Source organism: Neopsephotus bourkii, unplaced genomic scaffold (assembly GCF_033783945.1).
Source record: "Neopsephotus bourkii isolate Nb327-2 ecotype Australia unplaced genomic scaffold, CSIRO-AGI_Nbou_v1 NB_1594, whole genome shotgun sequence".
Lineage (NCBI taxonomy): Eukaryota > Metazoa > Chordata > Aves > Psittaciformes > Psittacidae > Neopsephotus > Neopsephotus bourkii.
The window spans coordinates 787,359-809,525 of NW_026902070.1; the positions used below are offsets into that span (position 1 = coordinate 787,359).

At 37.6% G+C, this 22,167-nt stretch overlaps 1 protein-coding gene across 5 annotated transcripts in view; it reads left to right on the forward strand.

The window, feature by feature from the left end:
- Nucleotides 1–22,167, forward strand: part of ARL15 (ADP ribosylation factor like GTPase 15) — a 93,811-nt gene that overhangs the window by 61,003 nt on the left and 10,641 nt on the right. For all 5 annotated transcript variants that reach the window (XM_061372110.1, XM_061372105.1, XM_061372106.1 and 2 more), the window contains 2 exons: nt 15,081–15,225; nt 17,651–17,710. In XM_061372110.1, the coding sequence (XP_061228094.1) occupies nt 15,081–15,225; nt 17,651–17,710 (205 nt within the window). The remainder of the gene's footprint in view (nt 1–15,080; nt 15,226–17,650; nt 17,711–22,167) is intronic.

The following is a 22,167-nucleotide window of genomic DNA, read 5'->3' on the forward strand; positions in this document are numbered from 1 at the left end:
TCCGCTTTTTAGGGTGTGGCAATTTTCTCAGTATGATTTGGAAGCTGTAGCCAACCAGTGTCTAAAATAGGGAATTGCAAAAGGAATAAAAAGATACTACCCTACAAGTAGCGCCCCCAGAAGGAATGAGGCTACACCATGGATAGGGTTCTTTTCTACTTAAGACGTTGGTTTTGATGGACCACACATATAGGTAGCCTGTGTTGATACTGAAAATGAAAACTTTACCAACAGTACAGCTTTACATGGTATGATGTGACTGTAGGATGAGCACAATACGGCTTTGCAGTATCAAAACACTTTTCTTTGGGTGTTTGTATGGAAGCATTGGCTGAAGTGAACACAATTTCCTGTGTTATTAGACTAGTTAAAGTTCACAAAAAAACTAATTGAAACTTACTGCAGTGTTCTCAGGTCTCTTCCTACAGTCTTACAGATTTAAAAATTTTGTAATACGAAGTTACTTAAATACTGGCTGATCTGGTAAAGTGTATGATGTGTGACAAGGCACTGAAATGCTATGGGAAACTTCATCATCGTGATGTTGAACATCTCTAAAACTTTAGATGCTCAGGCTCTGAGTGAAGCTCTCCACTGGGGCACAAATCTTAGGTTCCATGTGTTGAGAACGGGCAGAGTTGAGTTCCCCTTCACTCATGATGTGGAGAATACTCAAGCCAGTAGGTATGAAATGCTGAGGAGTATGGCTGATATTTCTGCCACATGCTAAACAGTGTGAAGTGGTCAAGAACTGCAGGATCATTATGACAGTTTTTTGTTTTGGTGTTTTTTTGGGGGGTGGTGGTGGTGAAGTGTACACTGAAATTGCTTCTTGTGACTGAACAGAAATTACAAGATTTTACTCACTCATTTTTGAGTTCTGCAGTGTTAGGTTAGAGCAGTATTTTTTCCAATGCATGGGCAATGGAGGAGTCAAGAATGGAGGAGTCTTTGCCCATATTTGCTTTCAGTGTCAGTTTATAATGGCAAAACCAATGACATCAAATATTTTAAAAACAAATCATGCAATGTGGTTCTTGTTTTCACTGTTCTAAGATATCAGTGATGAATTCTGTTTTTTAGTAAATACCTAATGAGACACTGAAATAGCTCTAGTTAGTGAAATGCTTTCTGAGAAGATTGATTAAATTCTTCTATATGCAGTATCAAAGTAGATCTAGAGTGCAAGCAACACAGGAAATGTTACAAGCCAATAGGTCTTCCATTCAATGATGGTTCTTACACTGAAACTAATGAATATTGCAGAAATTCAGAATGCAGAATAGGATTGGTATGACTTTTCAAATATACCTGGAATTTGTGGAATGGTATTAGTGATCTTGCTTGATTTTTAACCCTATGGTGACTGTCCAATTACTGCTCTTAAAATTTTCCGGAGCTCTTGCTCCAGAGATACAAAGTACAGGGTACACATGTATGGATACTGTCTTACACTGCTTTAGAAGGAGTAATAGTTTCAAGTTAAGATCAAAAGAATGTCCAATATATGTAACACGTTGTGCATCTCAATTCACCTTATGCAAATACCACATATATAACATTGTCCTTCACTTGTCATGTTAGTGATGCAAAGGAGTTAAGAGTTTAGATTTTGTCTGAGCCACAAGGTAGTGTTAATTCTTGTTAAAATAAGTCATCCACAGTAAGCACTTAAGGGAAATTCAAAGCTATTACAGCAGATGGCCTGCCAAAAATCTTAAGTCATTTATGACAGTCTAATAATGTTAAATTCTTTGAACATGTGTAAAAATGGGGAAACTTGCAGGCCTAATTCCTGAAAATGTGGGCAGCAAAGAATTGTATGAGAACACTGATAAATGAGTTGCAGTGCAAATTCACACAGTTCTTTGTTATGTGCAGTTTGACATAATGGAGTATTTAATTGTTGATAGAAGTTCAGCGATTTCTCAAGGAAAGTATGTTTTGTTTACCCTTAATGAGATTCTGTGTGGCACCAGCAAGGCAGATTTTTTTGTCACTGTTTTTGTCTACTCAGGTGCCACCAAAATATTTTTAACCAGAAAATTACAAAAAGGATGTTGCTATTCTAAAATTCCATATGTGAGGTGCTTTTATTTTCCACATGAAACATGCATAATCAAGAAATATTTCAGTACCATAATGTTACTTGTGTGGACCTTTATTTTTACTGCAGCCACACTTTCACACAGATTGACTTTTCTGATCATTCTAAATCCATATGGCTTTAGAATTACGAAGTCTAAGTCACTTGTGCTTGATACAGTTAAATTTTGCTAAAATGTCTATACTCTTACCCCATTCTGTGCTGGTAAGTTTACTAAGGAAATTCTTAATTTCTTGCTTCAGTATTATTTCAACTGGAATCTGTGGTATATCAAGCTGTCCCTGAAGGACTTTCTTCTGTGTTTATCTGACACACAAGAAAAATTCTTCTAGGAAATACCACTGAATAGTATGGTTGATTGGAGTAGAAAATATGTTGCTATTAGGCTGGAATGTAAGGCTTAGCAGAAGAGAAAAGCAGTAGACAGCAGGAAGAAGAATCATGATACATTTGTCATGAAAATACTTCAGTGTGCCTGGAAATCCAAGTACGTTTTAATGTTTTGGAAATGGACCTCATAGGTACACTTAGTGCAAAAATATTTACTTGATTTTATACTATTCAACACTGTGCTCATTGCTGTCAATGTCATCTTTCTGATGTGAGCATTTCCAAATCAATTTATGCTATGTTGGCACTTTATCTTCATCATGCTTGTGGAAGGTTATTTTTCCTAGGACTTTTATTGGGATAGGACTTAACTGTTTTTACCATTTAAGGCTGCATAATGTCCCCAGCCGAAAAATCTTCAAACATTTAGACTGCAGCTTAATAGTTCATTTTGATTCCTCTCTCTGGACAAGAGTCAAATATGAGACTTCTAAACTCAGTTGTGTCTTCTTATAATAAACTAAACTTTAAATTACTCTAGATTCTTTGTGCTAGATGGACATCGAGTCATGTTCTCATGTTTTTGTTGTCTTTAAGAAGAAAGCTAGCACTGAAATTTGCATCTAGTAATTTTTTAGACCATATTTCTATGCTGGAGGACACTTTTCCTTTGAACTACACACAGGTTGAATCAGTCCCAAAACCAAATTCTACATCTGAACAAAATAATACCCCCCCCCCATATAATTATTACTTCTGTTTAGTACATGGAACTTTAAGTCTTTGCTGCTTTACACACATTGCACTGCGGTTTGGATCCCATTGGAACTCAGTGGTATTTCACTAGAAGTAATATGTTAATAACAACGTAGTTTTCCCCCTTCCTGCTAGTATTCTTGAGTCTTTTTTTTTTTTCAGCTCCTTGGCTGAATTTTACTGTTCAGGCTGACATTATCCTCAACTCTGTGAGGTTAGCTACATTTAAAAATAGGTTTAATAAAATTTGCTGGCTAGCTCCTAAGAATAAAGTTAAAAAAATAACCAACTTGCTGATAGTTTGTCAGTTTAAAAATTTAGGCAATGGCACATCAGTTTTGGAAATCACAGATTGAAAGTCCTTTTATTAATATGAGGCACTTTTTTTGGGAAAATGCACTTAAATTTCTGAACTTGAGACGGCATATGTTCAGTGGAATTTCTTATGTTTTGCTTCATCTTGAACTGTTTGCCTTGGTATTCTGTTCATTTCCGTCAAAATATCTCTGGGTTTAGAGAGTGCACTTAATTGCTTGAAAGATCTGAGGGTGTTTTAGTTTCCTGTGGTAAGAAACTTGGAAAATGCAATTGGAAAACAGTAGCTGTTAACAAATTTTCAGATTTGAGCAATGTAGTTAACAGTGGCAGGAAAATTTCTGCTTCAGCATTCTGTCTGGGTGAGGCTTGAGGAATACTTAGGTTTATATTTTTTTAGTATGTTGCTCTGTGATTTTTATGTTGATTTCCTTGGCATTGATCAGTTGAGGATAGTGACCTGACACAGTTTGCAGGTGCTTCTGTTCCTCTGTTGCAGGAGACGTAGGAGCTCATACCTTATACTGGGCACCAGAAACTTTGCCTCTTGCCAGAGAACTGCAAACAGCGTGTTTTTCTCATTAATAGGCTTTATAGGCTTTATAAATGGCTTGTATAAAAATGAGTAGAAAACATTCTTTTGCTGTAACTGGTTGAAACTCTAATCTTTCTGTTCTTAACCTACAGAGCTGGAAATGACTGGAGTCTCGGAAGACATCCTCTGTTTTTAATTACTTTGCTTCAGTATCTGTCCAGAAAGTCCCCTCTATTTCCTGCTCAATCTGTGCAAGTCCAAGGAGGCTGTGTGTAGAGCTGGTGCCCCACTAACAGCTCTTAACTCAGTTGGGCTGTGGGACTTGGGGCAGAGTTTTTGCTTCCTACTGCTCTGCAGTGTTATTCTTTTAGTTGACAGCAGTACACCAGCACCTTGTGATGGTCTCTGCTTTGCAGACCTACCAAGTGAAGGTTCATCTATGTGCATGATGATTCCACCTAGATTCCACTTGTGCAGCCCACTAGGAAACTGATGTTTAATGTCTCTTAATTTCATAAATGTTTAGAATAAGACATTTATTATGAAATAATATTTTTTCTTCAAATATCTCTCATCCTCTGATTTTATAGATTGCTGTTTCTTCCAAGTAAATGCTGATCTTCATGAGGCATAATTTGTAATTGCATGCTTTTGTAACAGTAGACTTGGTAACATGAGCTTAAGAATTTCTTGCCAGGATGAGGAAACATGATCATTTACACATTTCTTCAAATGAAGAGCACTATATTATTATTCCTTAGGAAAGTAAAATACTTCTGGGGCTGTTCAGTTACTGTGACCTTTATCTGATACATCTTAGTGCATTTTCTCCTTAAACCCTATACTTCATAATTTTATTACTGAATAACATTATCGGACTGTGCTGCACTCCTTAATCCTTGTATAAAATGTTTGATATATTCCATGCCTTGTCGTATCTTTTCACTTGTATAAATTGCCTTGGAGAAATACTTGTTAGGTGTGAGCACTTCCTCTTCAGTAAAAATTCTCTGTGGCATGAGAAGAGCTGTGTGCATCTCTTCCCATACTCTATACGTTCCTTGTGCTTCAAAAATACTGATCTAATGATATGTAGGTAATTGGCAGTTACTGAAGTTTCACTATAAAAGTTGTTTCCTTATCATACTTCTACAAAATCCAAGCTTACAGTTCTTTATTACAATTCTTTAATAATCTGTCAGTCCTTAGGAAAGTGAAAATACTTTAAACAAAAAGCTTGAGTTAAAGCCAGTGTTCTGCTTTTACAACTAATCATATGTCTTAGTTTCTAAAAGACAGCTCACTCCTGTTTCTTAAGCCTATTCTTACTCACTGTCTCACTCTGAGTTATGCCACCAGCTCCAGACTGCCTGTGTTTCTCTGATGGAATGTCATCGTTGGTGCAGTTCTCCCTGGTCCTCAGTGAAATCTCCTCTGTAGCCAGCAAGAGGAGTTTTCCAGTTTGGCAAGATTTGTGCTGATCTAGAATAAATGGTAAAATTTTTGTTACAATAAGAAGCAGTGAGTCAGTTCTTACTGAGGTGTCTGCAGCCTCCTTAGAACAAGTATTAAATCTTTCATAGCTGTGCATTAAAGCAGGTGAGGGACTGAGCACCCAGCTCAGTTATCTGAATTGCATGTTGAGTTTATTTCTGCTTGGATTTATGATTGTATTTCATCAACGTAAGATTTATTCTGAAGTAGCAACCTGTTGCTTTTTTAATGCAAAAGACTTCTTATGGAACTATTGTGTAATAGTTATCTGAAAAAAACAGAAACCCAGCCCGCTGTCAGTGAAAGCAGTAGCGTTGGGAAAGGGATAGCACAGGAAGGTTTCAGGCTGAGGGTTTTTCCTCCCTTCAGAAATGTTCATTTGCTGAATCTGCTTGGACACTGCACCTGCCCAAAGGAGAAGAGTATGAATCCCCTCCAAGGGTTTTTGGCAGCTCTGAGACTAAAAGTGGTTCTTCCCCACAGAAAAAAACCCCACAGAATTTTTTAATGGTACTGAAGATTGATATGCCTTCCTCTAACTGTGTATTTTGGATTAATATTTTTGTGTGGCTTGGTCTTCTGTTTCCTTCCACAGCAGTAATGTTCTATGCTAGCTAAGTAAAACTCTTAGGCTATATGAGGAGGGGAAGGAGGTTCCCATATATGTTAATACATATTTCTTATTCCATAGGTCTTTTGGTCAAAATAGATATTCTCTTAGAGTTTCTTATTTTTGTAAATATAGCATACTGGGAAAGTACAATGAAAAGGGCACATAAGAGTGAAATCGTTCATAGGGTGCCGAATGAATAAGAGATGATGCCCACAACTACATAATGCTTCAAATTCAACACTGGAGGTTAATAATGCCATGAAATGGTAATAGAGCACACCTGTTAGATCTCCCACTTGTGTCTCTGCCTACATTATGTAATTCTCACTCCATTTTCTAGTGCTGGAAAACTGTCTAGTTTTTCAGTGTGCTAAGCAGAAGAATTCTTTGGCCAGGCTACTTGTGCTGCCTGAAAAATCCAGCTATCTTTGTTCTTCTGTCCACCCTCTCCTTTTATCTAAATCCTCTCATCACTACTTACAGTGCATGTATGCTATTAATGTTTTTCATCCTTACATTTGAATGTTAACTGCGTAGACTGTTTCTATTTTTGTAACTTTTTTGCTTTAGTCTCTAGTGGCATCTTCTTTCCCTTGACTCCCTTTAATTTTAAAGCAACTGAACATTCCTTGGTTTGCTAACTTCTTGGTTGGGTAATGTCTGAATTTTCTATGATGTGCTTCCTGTACTGTATAAGCACCCCTGAGCAGGCAGGTTTAAAGTTGACAGTTGAAACTGTACTTTCCTTTTAATGTACCATCACGCTACCATAATTTTGTTTAATTTCACTTTTGGTACTTAGCAAAACAAAAATTCTTTCAGGCTTTTTCTTTGTCAATAGGTCCTTCTCTCCTATTCTTTTTTCTTTCTTTTTTTTTTTTTTTTTTTTTGGTGGTGGTGGGTTTTTTTGGGGGGTTGTTGTGTTTTTTTTTCTTCAGATTTTCTTTCTTTGACTGATTCCCAGAATCTTCTTGTACTTAATATTCTACCTCAGCTATGAACATGTTCACTAAGAATGGACTTGATAGAAAATAGTCTGGTCTGCTGTCCTTAGAGATTTCTCCTCTCTTCTTTTGGATTTGGTGGTGTTAGCTTTGAAATCTTTCATAAGAAAGAACAAGATATATCCTGGGGCTTAATCTCAGAGGAAACATTGCCTTAAGTAAACATTAGCTATTTCTTCTTCTTCCTTCAAAATACACTTGAAGTTTGTCTAGGTTTCTTTGCTTTTTAATACTCAGAGACATGCATGCAGCCCAGCAAATGTTTTCTTTTAGTTATGATTATGATGCCCTAAAACTCTGAAAGTGTGGGCTGAAGCTGGGAGGAAAAGACTCTTTGGAGTTTGTTTCTGTAATGTTACTGGTACAGTGGGTGCAAGAATTCAGATCTTAATACCTTTCTCAGGGATATATGAAGATAGGCTGAGAAAGTTGGGGCTGTTCAGCCTGGAGAAGAGAAGGCTGCGTGGAGACCTCATAGCAGCCTTCCAGTATCTGAAGGGGGCCTATAGGGATGCTGGGGATGGACTCTTCATTAGGGACTGTAGTGGTAGCACAAGGGGTAACGGGTTAAAACTTAAACAGGGGAAGTTTAGATTGGATATAAGGAGGAAATTCTTTCCTGTTAGGGTGGTGAGGCACTGGAATGGGTTGCCCAAGGAGGTTGTGAATGCTCCATCCCTGGCAGTGTTCAAGGCCAGGCTGGACGAGACCTCGGGTGATACGGTTTAGAGCGAGGTGTCCCTGCCCATGGCAGGGGGGTTGGAACTTGATGATCTTAAGGTCCTTTCCAACCCTAACTATTCTATGATTCTATAACTGGTATCACCTGAATCCTCCTTGAGATCCTTTGCCTATCAGTGCATAAGGGCATGCTTCTTGTTTGTCATACTTCAATGTTCCTTGTACTTTATCCAACTATGTTTCAAATTAATTTGTGCTTATTTTAACATAAATGGCTTTTTTTTGAGACCCTTTTTCCTACATAAATCCTATTGTAACTTGCAGAAGTCTCACTTTCACACTTGGTGGTGGCTTTTACTCTCCTACTGTACTTCAAATTTGCCTAGCAGTTTCAGAATAGGACAGCAACAGTAGGTGTTTTTTTTTTTACTTTTTTATTATATAGAATACAAAGCAAATATTTTTTTCTCTTGCTCTTCGTCTGGATTTCTGTTTGCACTCTCTGTCTCTTGCTGTGAAATGTGACTGGACTGATGGGTCGAAAGAGCTGAGCTACTCCTGTGCAGCAAAACAAATGGAAGTCAAACTCTGGAAGAGTAAACAACTCTGGCAATAATTCCACATTTGATTGAAACTTAGAAGGGTCAGACAACCCTGTTGGACCTTGATTTGATACGGTAAAGTGAGTCATTGTCTTTTCCTCCTCAGAGTAGCACCTGTGCATGAGTTTAACTGTTGTTGACTCAGTTTTGGTTTATCATAGCCATGTGGTATTTGCTTTTATGTAAGCTTTTAAACCGTACTGCTGCACCGAATGTCTGAGTACATCCAGAGCTGAATATTGTTTTTCTTCATGCTTTCTTCAAGTACACTGTTAATGGAGTGGGGAGTTTGCTCATTTCATTTATAGGGAGTGTGCAAGAGATTAAGGTCAGAGAGGCTAATTTTTCGTTTTGGATGTGAGGTTTTGTGCTTTGTTTTGGCTGGTAGTAGGGGAAGGATTTGTGTTGCTTTACAGCTTCTTACAAGGAAGTTACATTTTTGACTGCATTTATTGGATTTTTGTGGTTCCTAAGGCCCTGAACTTCTGAGTGAAATCTTCACCCCAGAGCGGTCTGTCTGATACACAATAAAGCAAATGTCCTTCATCCTTGCGCAATGAGGGAGGCAGCAGCTTGACCATCAAAGACTGAGCTGAATCTTTTGAGATAGTAAAGACTTGATTTTCTAGAGAAAACCAAAAGTTAGTCTGGATTTTGGGCAGGATTCAACCTACTGTGATTGCATTATTGTCACTCAAAGAATGCATCATGACTGTGAAGTCTTTTGAAGTCATATGCTGTAAACAGCAGTGTCATATCTGGCTTGTCAGACACCAGCAACTCTTCCTTTTCGACCATGTTTCCTCCAAGCCTGGTAGCAGAGTTGTCAAATATGTTAAAGAATTAATAGGGCTGTGTCATTTGTCTGGTTTTGGCACTTGAGCCTGTGTCTTGTTCTGCTGGTGACTACATTGGAAAGTTAAAACTAATTTGAGGTGTGGGTGCTTGTTTTGAGACTCCAGAAGTGTGGCTCCTCTGAAATACTGAGGAGTTTTTCACATTTGGTAAATGATTTCAACCAATGAATCAAAATGTATTTCTTAGGGGTCAGAAGGGAGGAACTGAGATTCGTGCTCCAAATAATATGCTGCTATTTTAGTATCCTGTTACTTTCTATAAGGTCAGACATCACTAGGATTCTGTTTGCTTTGTAAAGCTGGCTCATTTCATCGATTGTTATTTTCTGACCCCTTTTATATTATCCTGTCTTTAATGCTATATTCTTGTCTGTATTACTGCATCACAGGGTGATACAGAATTGAAGATGTGTAGGTGCATGCAGAGGAAGAGTTTCTGCGTTCAACCGGTGGGCCACCATGCACTCATGTTTAGCCAGGCTAAGCAAGAGGATTATGTTGTTCTGTGGATTTGTGGTGCAATAGGGTTGCAGGTCTCAAGCTGAGTTCCCTCTGTTGGACTTTGGATCATTAGTCTGTATTGGGTTGGAGAAGGTTGAGTGTAGCAGTCACTGTTTAAGGTTGTGGGCTGTCATAGAAGGTGTCTGGTCATGATTTTAGTATTTTAATCTGTGCTGAACATCACTTCAGCATAGCAGTGGCCATGTGAGCATTCATCTGTACTGGTAGCCACAAAATGAATGTCCTCATTACTGTTTTTGTATAGACAAAGATGAACCTTATCGATCTGGTGTGTTGAAAACATAAAAGCAGTGTCACTGGTTGTATGTCTTAAAATTGGTACATTTTCCCTCTTCCTTTTTTTTTTTTTTTTTTTTTTTTTGTATTGGTAAGGCCACCTTTACAGCACTATAGAAGCTGAAGAGTCTGCAGCTTTAGCTTGCCCTGTAAGTTCAGATTGATAATGTACTAATTTAACATTAAGGTATTCATACAGTTGAAGTTTAGTTTGTTTATATATCCTTTTCCCCCCCTCTCTCTTAGATATGTATTATTACATTCAGGTGCCTTGAGCACTTTTAACTCTTTGCATTCAGTTATTCCACTGCTGTCCCCAGTTTCCTATCCTCGGTATTACTGTGACTGCCTACTGTGGGTTTTTCCCCCACCTTTTGCATTATCTCTTCAAGGCTTGAGAATTCTTTGCACGATTGTGATCTCATACAACATCAGAGCTATAGAGCCTGTATGTAAATGTAACTTCTTTTAATAATCCCCTTGAGATTTTACCAACTGGTTCAGATGACTAACCAGTCATGTAGATACAAGGGTGTTCTGGGTACTAGAAGTTTGTTTGTTCAAAGGTACCTTAACTGAAAAATAAAATGTAAAGGGCACCGTATTTGTAAGTATAAGCAAGAGGGTGAGGGGAGCACAGTTATGGTTGAGCTTTCAGCCTTAATTCTGGATTTCAAGAGCTCTGAATGCTTGATTTGTTAGCATTAATGTTGCACTAACTTAGGGTATTTTTGCATGAGAGTGTGTGTGTTTAACCAACTAAGCATGAAATCCCTTGCTTCTGTTTGTCCCTATTAAATAGTGGCAACAAAAGAAACAGACAGTAGATGGGTCCAGAACAAAGCAGAAATAATGGAGTATTTCACCCCAAAAAGGAGAGTGAAACGAAGTACAATGAGAGGGCAAAGACAGACTCAGTGGCCAGAGGCAGTGTAGTGCGTTGGAGAGAGCAGTAATTCAGGGACACTTGCTGCCTGGAGCTTCAATTTGGGATCTCTGAGTGGCACATATACCAGAAGTGTTTGGCCACCCCTGCTATAGACACAATATTTAATGCTTTTCCCGGAAGAAATCCCCGTAGGGCTTTAAAGGGACACTGTCTAGGGTTGTCAGCTCAAATACAGATCTAACTAAAACTGGAATCATCTGGGTGGGATAGAAATCTCTAAGCAGGAGTAGGACCGGTTAACTTCTTCCCTTAGCTCTGGTGTATGATAATACATGCACATGCAACATGCACACACATATACAAGTAAAATGAAAGCATCAGTGCTGCTGTGAATATTGCAGCTTTCTGCAGGATGCAGCACCTGGTTGCTTGGTTTCCTGGATTAATAGTATCCTTTTTTTCCAAAACCGGCTAAACGCAAGCACTTTTTTCAAGATACTGTGTTCCTGTACAGAACTTTAAAATCTGCTCATTCATTTAAAACAAAAATAATTAAATTCTGACTCTCCTGCCCTGCCTCCCTTGCCTGCTTCTTCTCATGATCCAATGGCTATAAAGAGTTTTGAGTGTGATGTTCTCAAAAATAATGAAAACTGATACTTTGTTTGACTTGTCTGTCTCTCTAAAGTGAAGTCTTACCCAGATACGATGGAAGGGTTCCAAAAAATGTTCCTTTTATTTTCTAGCAGTGGGGCTGAAAATGTAGACACCCAACATTTTGGTGACTATGCCAGCTAGTTCTGCTTGACCCTATAGCTGAGGTACTCAAATGTTTTCTTTCTCTCACCTCCTACACTCCCTCCGAGTGGCCTTACTTGGTTTCGGAGTTCGTTTTGTAATACCTAAATGACAGCCTTTTTTTGGACAGTCACTCATCGAGCAAATCAGGTTTGAAATCAATGAAAGAGACTTCCAGGTCCATATCTGGCAAGTGTTTCAAGACCAGTCAGACTTAATTCAAGTTTCTGTTACACCCTTTGGGTTGTTTAAACTGGTGTAGTGGAAACTACACCATTTTGGAAAGGATTAGAGCAGTAGTTGAGAATGGAACAACTCTCTCAATGTTTTTCATATGTTTGTGTTTTGAATTTCAGAAATGGCTTCTTTAGTCACTAATACACATTTCTTGCAGTTCTGTGCATTTCAGACCACACTGTCATGTGACAATATCTTAGATAATGGTATAGCTCTAGTACATGCTCTATAAAATATTTCAGGATGCATTTACTGTCTATAATCAAAAGCAGAATACAGGATGTAATTTTATTCACTTGGTCAATGACCTCTGAATTTTCTGCTCTCCACAGATCTTGTGCAGGTACTACATGCAGCTACCAAATTTGTGATAATAGAGGTTTAGTCTTTATAGTGGAAGCTTAAACAGCCCAGACTTTTTTAGTGGCCAAGTAACTTTACTGAGGGAACAGGAGGACAGCGATCAGAGTGTTTGTATAGTGACATTTCCAAAGGAAGAGATGTCATTGAACTTGAATTAAGAGGGTTGCAAAAAGGTTTCTGAAATTAAAAATATGTTGCTGCAAGTATCCCCTAAAATGTGCTTGTAGAACTCGTGTCAGCCAGTGGTTGAGTGCTATACATAGCAGCTTAAATTTCAGCAGCTTTTTGAAGCTAGAATATTAAAGTCTGTTTTCACTCTAATGAAACAAAAATATCTACTGAAGGAAATTAGCTTTGCAGAAGGACAAAGTCATGAATATAATAAAGATAGGGGAATCATAGAATAAAATACGAGAGTGTTCTGGAGGGAGTGATTTCTCTGTCTTCTGAGATCCTGTATCTGCTGTATCTCAGGGACTTTGATACCTTTCATAATTGTGTTTCCTGGAGAAGGATGAGTGAGGGAGTGGTGGGTGTGTGTACGCTGTTTTGGACATGACCTGGCTTTTTGATCATACGTTTAATCAACAGCAAGTAGAGGTTCTGCAGACTAAGTTAGGCTTAAGGAATCTGCACAAAACAGATACTGAACTTAACAAAACCAGCCTGTGGAGCCCCTCTGTCACCCACAGAGCCTCCATATGTGTTCTACAAAGAGATAGTTATCTTTGACAGAACTGCAGATTATTAAACAGAGTCAGGGCTGGAAGAGTTGTGTCTGGTTGCATAAGAACTGGCAAAGTGTCTGGCCAGAGAGAAGCACAGACTTTCATCAGCTCATCTGTTCCTTTATGTTTTTCAATAGGACATCAAGAAGTTGTCTCAAAGATGCAGTGGTGACAGGGACAAATTGAATGCTTTTTAAAGACTGGCTGCAAAGGGCCTGACACACAGCCTCGGGAGCTCTGGCAAGCTTCGAAGAATTTTGTGGCCTTCAGCATGATATCCACTAAGTGGAAACTCTGTTTGAAGGAGCTTATTTTGTGCAATGAACTCAATTGGCCTTTCCCACTTAAGTACCAGAGTAGAATATTTGCTGTGGCTTTGTAGAGCCTGTGAGATAAGTATAAACTGACGTCAGTGAATAAAGCTAGAAGGCATGTTTACTGTGTTACAGACAGACACAGAGGGCAGACCTTAAAAAAAAGAAAATTTAGTCAAAATTTAACAGAGGCAAAGCTTTTAACATCTGTTGTATTTGTTCAGCTTAACTACTACTGTAAATGTTTTTACTCCTAAAATATTTCCTCTCACATTTTTAAAAGTTATTGAAGGAATTTTGTAACTTTCCCTGTACTTGCTGTCTTTTGCTTCTTTAAAGCAATGAAGACTGTTCAGCAGTATGTATAATAACTTACCATCTCTATGGAAAGAACCCAATAAAAGCCCTGCTTTCAGTGAACTGTCTTTTTATAATCATGCTCTCTTTGGCTGACTTGCGCACAGAGCCAGACCTCACTGTTTGCAACAGCACCTTACTGACATCCATTCAGTTTCTCTCCTATAGTAGCCCTCAGTGAGAGATCCTGAGTAGTAATGTACACAAAGTAGGTTAAGGTTGTAAAGACTGGATTTCTTAGTGCGGTGATTGGCCTGGGGTTAAGATGGAAGAAAAGAGTTGGGAATATGTAAAGATCGAATGTGTGAGAAGAGTGATTGTGCAAACATGTTTTCCTTTCCTTGTTGTAGCAGATTGAATCCTTTGATATGAAGGTGGCAGATACTGGGGAAAAAGATATTTATATATATGGGGCTGATGCAGGTCTGTCTTGTACAGTAGCGGGTAATTATAGCCCTTAACTTAAATACATACTTCCTGGCTTTCCCTTTTTTACCTAAAAGGTTTCCACATCATGTATAAAGGTCTGATGAACCTTTAAGCCAAGGGCTTAAAGTACCTTTTGGATGAGATTGGTGTACTTTGGCAATACTGTTCAAGAGATGACAGCAGAACTCTAGAGCAGTCTTTGTCTAGGAGATTTTTTTATTCTTATATTGTGATTAATTTATAATCCTCCAGAGGAAGTGAGAGATCTTTATATCTTTTACTAGAGCTATGTCCAGCAAATTTTGTTTCTTTGCAAGCTTTACTCTTTAACAGATGATATCGCAAGGTAAAATATCTGACAAACCAAGCCGAGGAAGGACATTGGAGGAGTGCATCTCTGATTCCTTCCTGTGACAACAGGTAGAGCCTGGCGAGCAGCTGCTTAGGAGCTTCCCTGATGTTCACACCACATATTGCGTGAAATTAGCACAGGAAGCAAATTTATGCATACCCCACTGCAGAGTTGAATAGGGAGTGTGCCTCCCTGTATGCCTACTGTATGCCCTGTATGTCTGCTGTACATGCTGTCAGGAAACGGTCTGAGAAAAATGACATCCAGCTTTGTGAAATTTAGCTGAAAAGTTAACAGGTATATTTGTGTTTTCTTATAAAACTGTTCTAGATTTTCTGCCGTGGTCTCAGCCTCTTAACTGTAGGTTTTGTTAAAATAGAAAGTTTGAATAATTATTTGCTTCTCTCCAGTGCCTTTAAATTTATGAACTTGATTTTTAGAACTTTGTTGAATAAACATCTTCAAAAAAAGTAACATCTTCCTTTTGTTTTTGCTTTGTCTGTTTTTCCCTACCCTGGCAGTGTTTTCGAGCACTTTGCTGCAAGGGACCACCGCCACCACGACCTGAATATGACTTGGTTTGCATAGGCCTCACCGGTTCTGGCAAGACAAGTCTTCTGTCACAGCTTTGCGGTGAAAGCCCGGAGAATATAGTGTCTACCACAGGTAGGATGCCGCCTTTATTCCATGGTATGCTGCAACATTTCCCAGAGGTAACTTTTGAAATGTGTCGCAAAGGTGGTAGAGAATTTAGGTTTAGTAATCTTTCTTTTGAAAGCAGGTAATGGATTGCCTTGAAGCTTCCACTACTTACTTTTTCCTTCTTTGGTCATATACTGGGGACTGTCCATGAAAACATAAAATTTGGAATGTGTATAAAGTCAAAACTTATGTTGTGATGTAATGAAGTAGAACCATTGGAAACAAACAGTACCAATGTAGTGCAGACGCATTAAAAGGTTTCCTTCTTCTCTTTTTACTTTTGGGTTTTTTTTAAAGCAGTCTTTGTTACATGGACAGTAAAGAGAAGAATGTGCTATAACACAGAATGGGACAGTGTTGGTTTGAAACCTTACTGCAATCTATTTCTTCTCGTACTTGGTCAGGAGCACCTTGTGGTATATGCTAGCAACCGAAAGAATAAATGTAACCCTAATCCCACCCCCCCCCCCCAACCAAAACAGCACCAGAATCCCTCCCACCCACCCCCCCCCAAAATAAAAAAAAAGAAAAAAACAACAACAAAACCCAGAAACAAACATGTGGAGCAAGAAAAAGGAATACTTGGCTGCAAAGTTCAGAAAGAGGACAGATTAAATAACAGAGACAGAGGAAATCTGATTCTGTGGCCATAGCAGTTTACTAAGGTTGATTTGCGGAGGGAACAGATAGTGAGTGTTGTGCAAGTAACCTGTGTTTATACCTACATGGCTTTGCATTGTAGCTGTGGTTCACAGGCTTAAATCATATGGTTGTCCCTTAGCAACCCTCACTGATTTTCACTGTATCTTTGTTCACATTACAAGAACATAAAGTTATTTAATACAGCTGTAAGTAAACAAAGTAAAACAGGTGCAAGAAAATATGGGTTTTTTTCCTGCAGTGAGCCATTAACCCACTGCCTTCACAGGGGTGTTACTGCAGATGCTAAAGAGAACTCACACTTCATTGAATGGAGAAGTTAGCAGTACCTAACTTGAAAAGTTGGAAGAAAACTGTAGAATAATTCAGCCTTTTTATTTTTCTCTCCCCCCCCGAACTTTATTTTTAGAGTTCACCTTAAATAATTGCAAATTATACTTTAACACTTTAGATTCTGAAAGAAACAGTAACAGCAGTGTACACAGCAGTATAGATCCATCACAGGAAATACTGAAAATATTTTTATTTTCTAAAATTTGATTTTCCACATGTTTCTAGATAGTTGCCAAAAAATATCATTATTTAGTTAGACAGCTTGAGGAATGAAGGTAGACTCTGGTGAAAACTAGGCAGCATCCATACCAAAATAATGCATATCTAGGCTATTAGTAAATCTACCCATATGTGCCATATCTGTCCTATGTTAGAAAATATTGTTGAGAATCCGAGAGTACAGTGTGACAACTTCTCCACTGAGTTTTCAAACAATAACCTGTATTTTCCTTTTTCCCATCAACGCCACTCAGGTCCATTCCAGTTTTTCCTCCTTTCTAGGAAGAGTTTAGGGTTTGTTTGAAGACAACAACAACAAAAGTGCTTTATAATTATTCCCTTCAGATTTTCTTGCACATTCCTTTACACTGCATCTAGCACTGACCAAGTTTGGAGTACTCAAATATCTTATTGGTCTGATCTGGGTCAAAAATCATCTTATTTCTGTTAAATGATAGGTAATAAACTTGGAGTGAAAGACTTTTTTTCAAAACTCCTTTTTTCAGTTCACAGGTATGTAATAATGTTGAAACCACTTGTGCTAAATGGAAATAAATTCAATGTCTATCTGGATATTTTATGCTGAAAGTGTAGACATAGTTTTTACTGTATAAAGTGATATATACATTTATATGTATGCACTAAACATGCAGAATTTATACTGATGGATTGCTGGGAGCTTTTCACACTACCTTTCTGTTGGCTGTCTGAATTTTCAGTTAAGGGAAAACATCACCCTTCTGGAAGTTTTTAAGCATACAGCAGATTAATAGAGGATTCATAGATGCTTCTAGTGTGTTTGTAACCATTGCATATTACTTCATATTACTGGTAGTCTGAAATCTAAGCTGGTAGTTCAAGATACATGAAAAGATGGTTTTATAAAGGTATATTCCATACTAACTCCTGACCAAATGATAGGTGGCTTGGATGGAAGTTTTGTGCTGAATTTTATGTGTGCCAGCTATTTAATAGTTATCATTGCAAATTTTATTGCTTGCACTGATTTATTCCTTTTCCCCTTCCTTAAAACTAATACTTTTAAATAGCACAGTGAAACAGAATTTTACATGCAAAATCCTGGTTCTTGATGAAAAACATAGTCTTTTCTGAACGTATGCAGTTGATTGCAAATGGCCTCTTTAACAAATAACTTACTCTTGATTTCTGTTCTCAGGTTTTAGTATAAAAGCAGTGCCATTCCAGAATGCCATCTTGAATGTGAAAGAACTTGGAGGTATGTCATTTATATATTTATATAATAATTTGATTATAAAAAAATGCAGTGTCTAAATCTTACCATAGCAAACTGTTACTTGTTTTAAATATAAAAATTATAAATCCATGTAGACGGAATTTAAAACCTGTGTTTCTCCAGATAAAGTTGGGAATAAGTCAGTACATATGCTGACTACAAAGAACGAAAAGTAAAAAGCAGGAGGAACAGAAGGCAGTTAAGTGTGGCGTATCTCCTTAATGTGATTTCTTGTGCGGCAGTGGTTGAGTTATGCAGAAATACAAACTGGACTGTAATTGTGGTACAACTCAAGCAGCAGCTTAAGGAAGTGTGTTCCCAGTGTTTATTGTATGTATAAGCTTTTACTTATGAGCATTGGCTCAGGCAACTGCCAACATTTAGCAAGAACAATATATTTGCTGCACCACTGAAAATGTTGCAAAGGCAGCTAACATCTAATATTGTTTGATATTCTCTTGTTGAATTTGTGGCTTTTGGAGGCATGGTTGTTCTGTGATTGTGTTTCTTCTTAATTATCTGTATACAAGTAGGCTATTTAGCTGCCTAGTTCTGCCCCTGAGTCTTAAGTGATCAAGAGGTAACTGGTAAAAGGAAGAAAACACTCTTTTAATGAGAGTTCTTGTGGAGTCGAATTTCATCTAATGTTCCTCTAATTAAAAAAACCCCAACACTGAGATCTTTATATTCTAGAATTTCTGTAGATCTTCTTTATTACCTATGTAAATACAGTAGAATTAATCTTGCTTGTTAGATTTCCGGCAAGGTTGAAACCTCTCTTAAATACTCTGGGGTTTCAGAAGTTAACTCAGTTCCTGTAAGCTTCATGAGATCAAATAAAGTTTCATGAGATCAAATGAAGTTTCATCATAGTTGTCTTACCTGAAATTGTTTCAAGAATATGCTTTGAGATAAGCACATCTTATATTTCATTTTTACTACCATTGATCCGTGGATTTAAACGTACGTGTTCTTGTTTGGGCATATATCCTATAAACAAAGCAGAAGTTTTTTTATAAAGGGCATCAACAGGGATATTGTTGGCTGTGCTTGAGTGTATTATCTGCATTGTAGAATCACAGAATGGTTTGGTTTGGAAGGGACCTTAAAGATCAGCCAGTTCCAACCCCCTGCCATGGGCAGGAACACCTTCTGCTAGACCAGGTTGCTCAAAGCCCCCATTCATGTGGATTTAGGTCACCTTGGGATTTTTTTGTGGGTTTTTTTTGTTTGTTTGTTTGTTTGTTTTTCACAAGGTGAATCATTTGCAGCCCAATTTATACATTCTGCTTCCCAGTCTCTGTGAAATACGTAATTTGTATAGGTAAATGCAGGTTTTCCATGAAGAATTGAATCTGAGAGTTCTGCAGCAGATCCTCATTAAAGAGTCTTCCTTAAACTTTTCTGATCCTACAACTTTTATGCAGGTATGTGTGTTAGGAGAAACCTTATCTCAGTGGAGTGGTTTAATGTCTCATGACAGGATGTCCTGAAGTAATCCAGAATATTTGATTTTTCACCCATTTATCTCTTCCCAAAGATTGAAAGATTGTTAGAATTCCTTTACTTCACCTTTATATTTCTTTTCCCTTTAGTTATGGCTGTTTACATGTCTGTGCTTAGAAATGACATTGTCTGTTTTTTCTGTAAGATATTGGATAAAAATACTAGAATCATACAATGATTTTGGTTAGAAAAGACCTTAAGATCATCTAGTTCCAAGCCCCCTGCCATAGGCATGAGCCTCTCATGGATCATGTCACCCAAGGGTCTGTCCAACGTGATCTTGAACACTGCCAGCTTTTCATTGCCTAGGTAAGGGAGCTAAGGCAAGATTCCCAAAATTTATTATGAAGCTGGTGGTCAGCATTTAATCTTCTAGTTGGGAGATGTTTTCCTGTGTGATGAAGGTAAAGCCTGAGCTTTCTGCTCTCTTGCTCTCTTTATGTGAAAATAAAACATCCTGCATATTTAAGGACTGCTAAATCTTATTTTGGAATTTATGCTTCTAGTGTTGAATAGGAATCTACGTTTTTGTTCTTATTCCTGTTTTTTTGCCTTCAGTTTTTATGGTGGTGGTGTATAATTTCTCTTTACGTTACTGCGGAGGTCTTGTCACATTTGATCTTGGAAACTTGGAGGCAGGTAGAAAGGCAACTTTTTAACAACTGCTGTGCATTGTTGCATGTTATTCTAAGGGTGAAGTTTTATATAGTTTTTGATACCCTGTTTTAGAATTGTCTTGGGTTTAGGTAACTGAAAGCTTCAAATGTCTTCATACAACAACTTACTAACATCCAACATTTAAAACACAACAGAAATCATACTGTTGAAGGTTCTTGTATTTAGCAGCCAAGCAGTTACTTGAAAAAGATGCTGACTGTATGGTATCCTTTTCGTTTGGTTAAAGCTGTATCCTTCCTCGAGGTTGAATATGCTGATAGTTTTTACTGTGCTGGTTGCCTCTGGAGCTGCTAATGAAGCTGGGGTTTGTTTCTTAATTTCTGTAGGGATTCTAAATTTTCAGGCAAAGTGTATAGAAAACTCTCTTCTTTTGTCTCTTCCAGGTCTGTTTGTCTGATTATCTCTTCATCAGCCTTTAGGATTAGAGACATAGTGCAAAGTTTGCTATGTTCTTTTTGCAGTAATATTTCTTTAAAATATATGATACTAGGATTTATAAATATATACAAATAAAAATATATAAATCCTATTTCTGATTATTTTTTTTAATTGTATCTGTCTCCTAAACCAGGCTGAATTCCTACCAGGAAATGGAGGTTTTATCCAGTTTCATTAATGTTAAATGTTTTGTTTAAAAACATTTTGACCCTGAATAAGTAGAAAATAAGTAGCTTTCAAATTGAACATGGGCCTGCTTGAATTACTTGAAAAGAGGGTCTTGCTTTGTTTACTAACCAAATTGAACTGCCTTTTCTCTAAATTTCTACTTTCATATACCAGTCATGACTTCCTGCTCCCTGAGAAATAAAAAAAAGCCCAACCCAAATTAAAAACCCTAACACACTTTATTGTCAGAAATTTAGTCCATAAAATAATATGTGTAATTTAGATTACTATGAAGGTGTGCTATGTCCTTGCCCGCATTCTTTCAGAATGTACTCTTACCAGGATAACTGGAAATACCTCTATATTATGGAACTCAGCTGAGTAATGGTACAGAAAGAAATTACAAATTGGATGATTTCCTGTTCTGGTGCCACAATTTCTGGTGGGAATTAAGGTTGAAATTTTGTGCGATGAACAAACTTGAGGGTGTGGAAAGACTGCAGAAATAAAGCAGATGATAACATCTGTTGTTCAGAAGGTTCTGACAGTGTTTGGCTGAAAGAAATTTGGGATGCTGAATGCTGAGGTTTATATTTAAGACAGATAAAGAAGATGCAAAGGCAATAGAAAGCTTTTTCTTTGGTTCTGACAGATTCCAGCCTGGAGACACAGTGCCTGAAACCACCATTTATTGAGTGTGTTTATTAATTTGCTGTTACAATGCTGTCATAACAGAATGCAAAGTCATAGTGTATGTTGTGACGTAGATACATATTCAGACCTATATCAAGATTTTAGCTCCATAATCAAGATTTTAGCTCTGGAAGTCAAGTAATAATTACAGTTGCTTTTTATAGAATGTCTATTTCATAATATAGTTTGCTATCTTGTAAATACAGGCTTAGAAACTACTGAGAGATGCCAAGTACTGAGCTTGATCATACTTAAAAGAATTATTCTGGATGTGAACAGCTCTTTTTCTCCTTAGCAAGTTTAAAAATACTAAGAACATGTTACAGAGTTTAGTAACCTTCTCTGTTTTATGTACTAAAATATATTGTTGTATGTTTGTGTTACATCTTTGTAATCCACCAAAGGCCTTTTTCACAAGCATAGAGACTACATGTTGTGTAGTCATCTTTGAAACTACATTTAAGACAGTGTGTGTTAAGTGCTTAGCAAGTGCAGAGTGGTTAATATCAGGGATGCTCAAGTCTCCAGTCGCTTGGGCACACCAGAAAAAGAGGGATGAGAACTGTCCTCCCTTCTGCTTAAGCTTGATGACTGAAGTCATAAATTCACATTCTTAGGCCAGCTAAATAATTGTCTAGGTGAGAGCTTGGTAAAAAAAATAACATTAAATAGGATTGGTTAAACAAAGCATGTGTATTTTGCCTTAATTTGGAAGTAAAGAGCAGAAGAGAGACTAGTAGGGGGAGTCACACTTCTATGCAGTTCAAGTTGAGTGGGAAACATGAACCCCTGAAGAAGGTGACAGCAGTTATCAAGCAGAGCCTGAACTTGTGAAAAAGTGAGGGAGAAGGGAGAAAATTATATTGAGCTATTAAATAGAATTTAAAATTTGAATAGTTATGGGAGATCAATCTTCTCCTTTTCTCTGTGGAGGTAGAGGGGAGTACTGAACATCC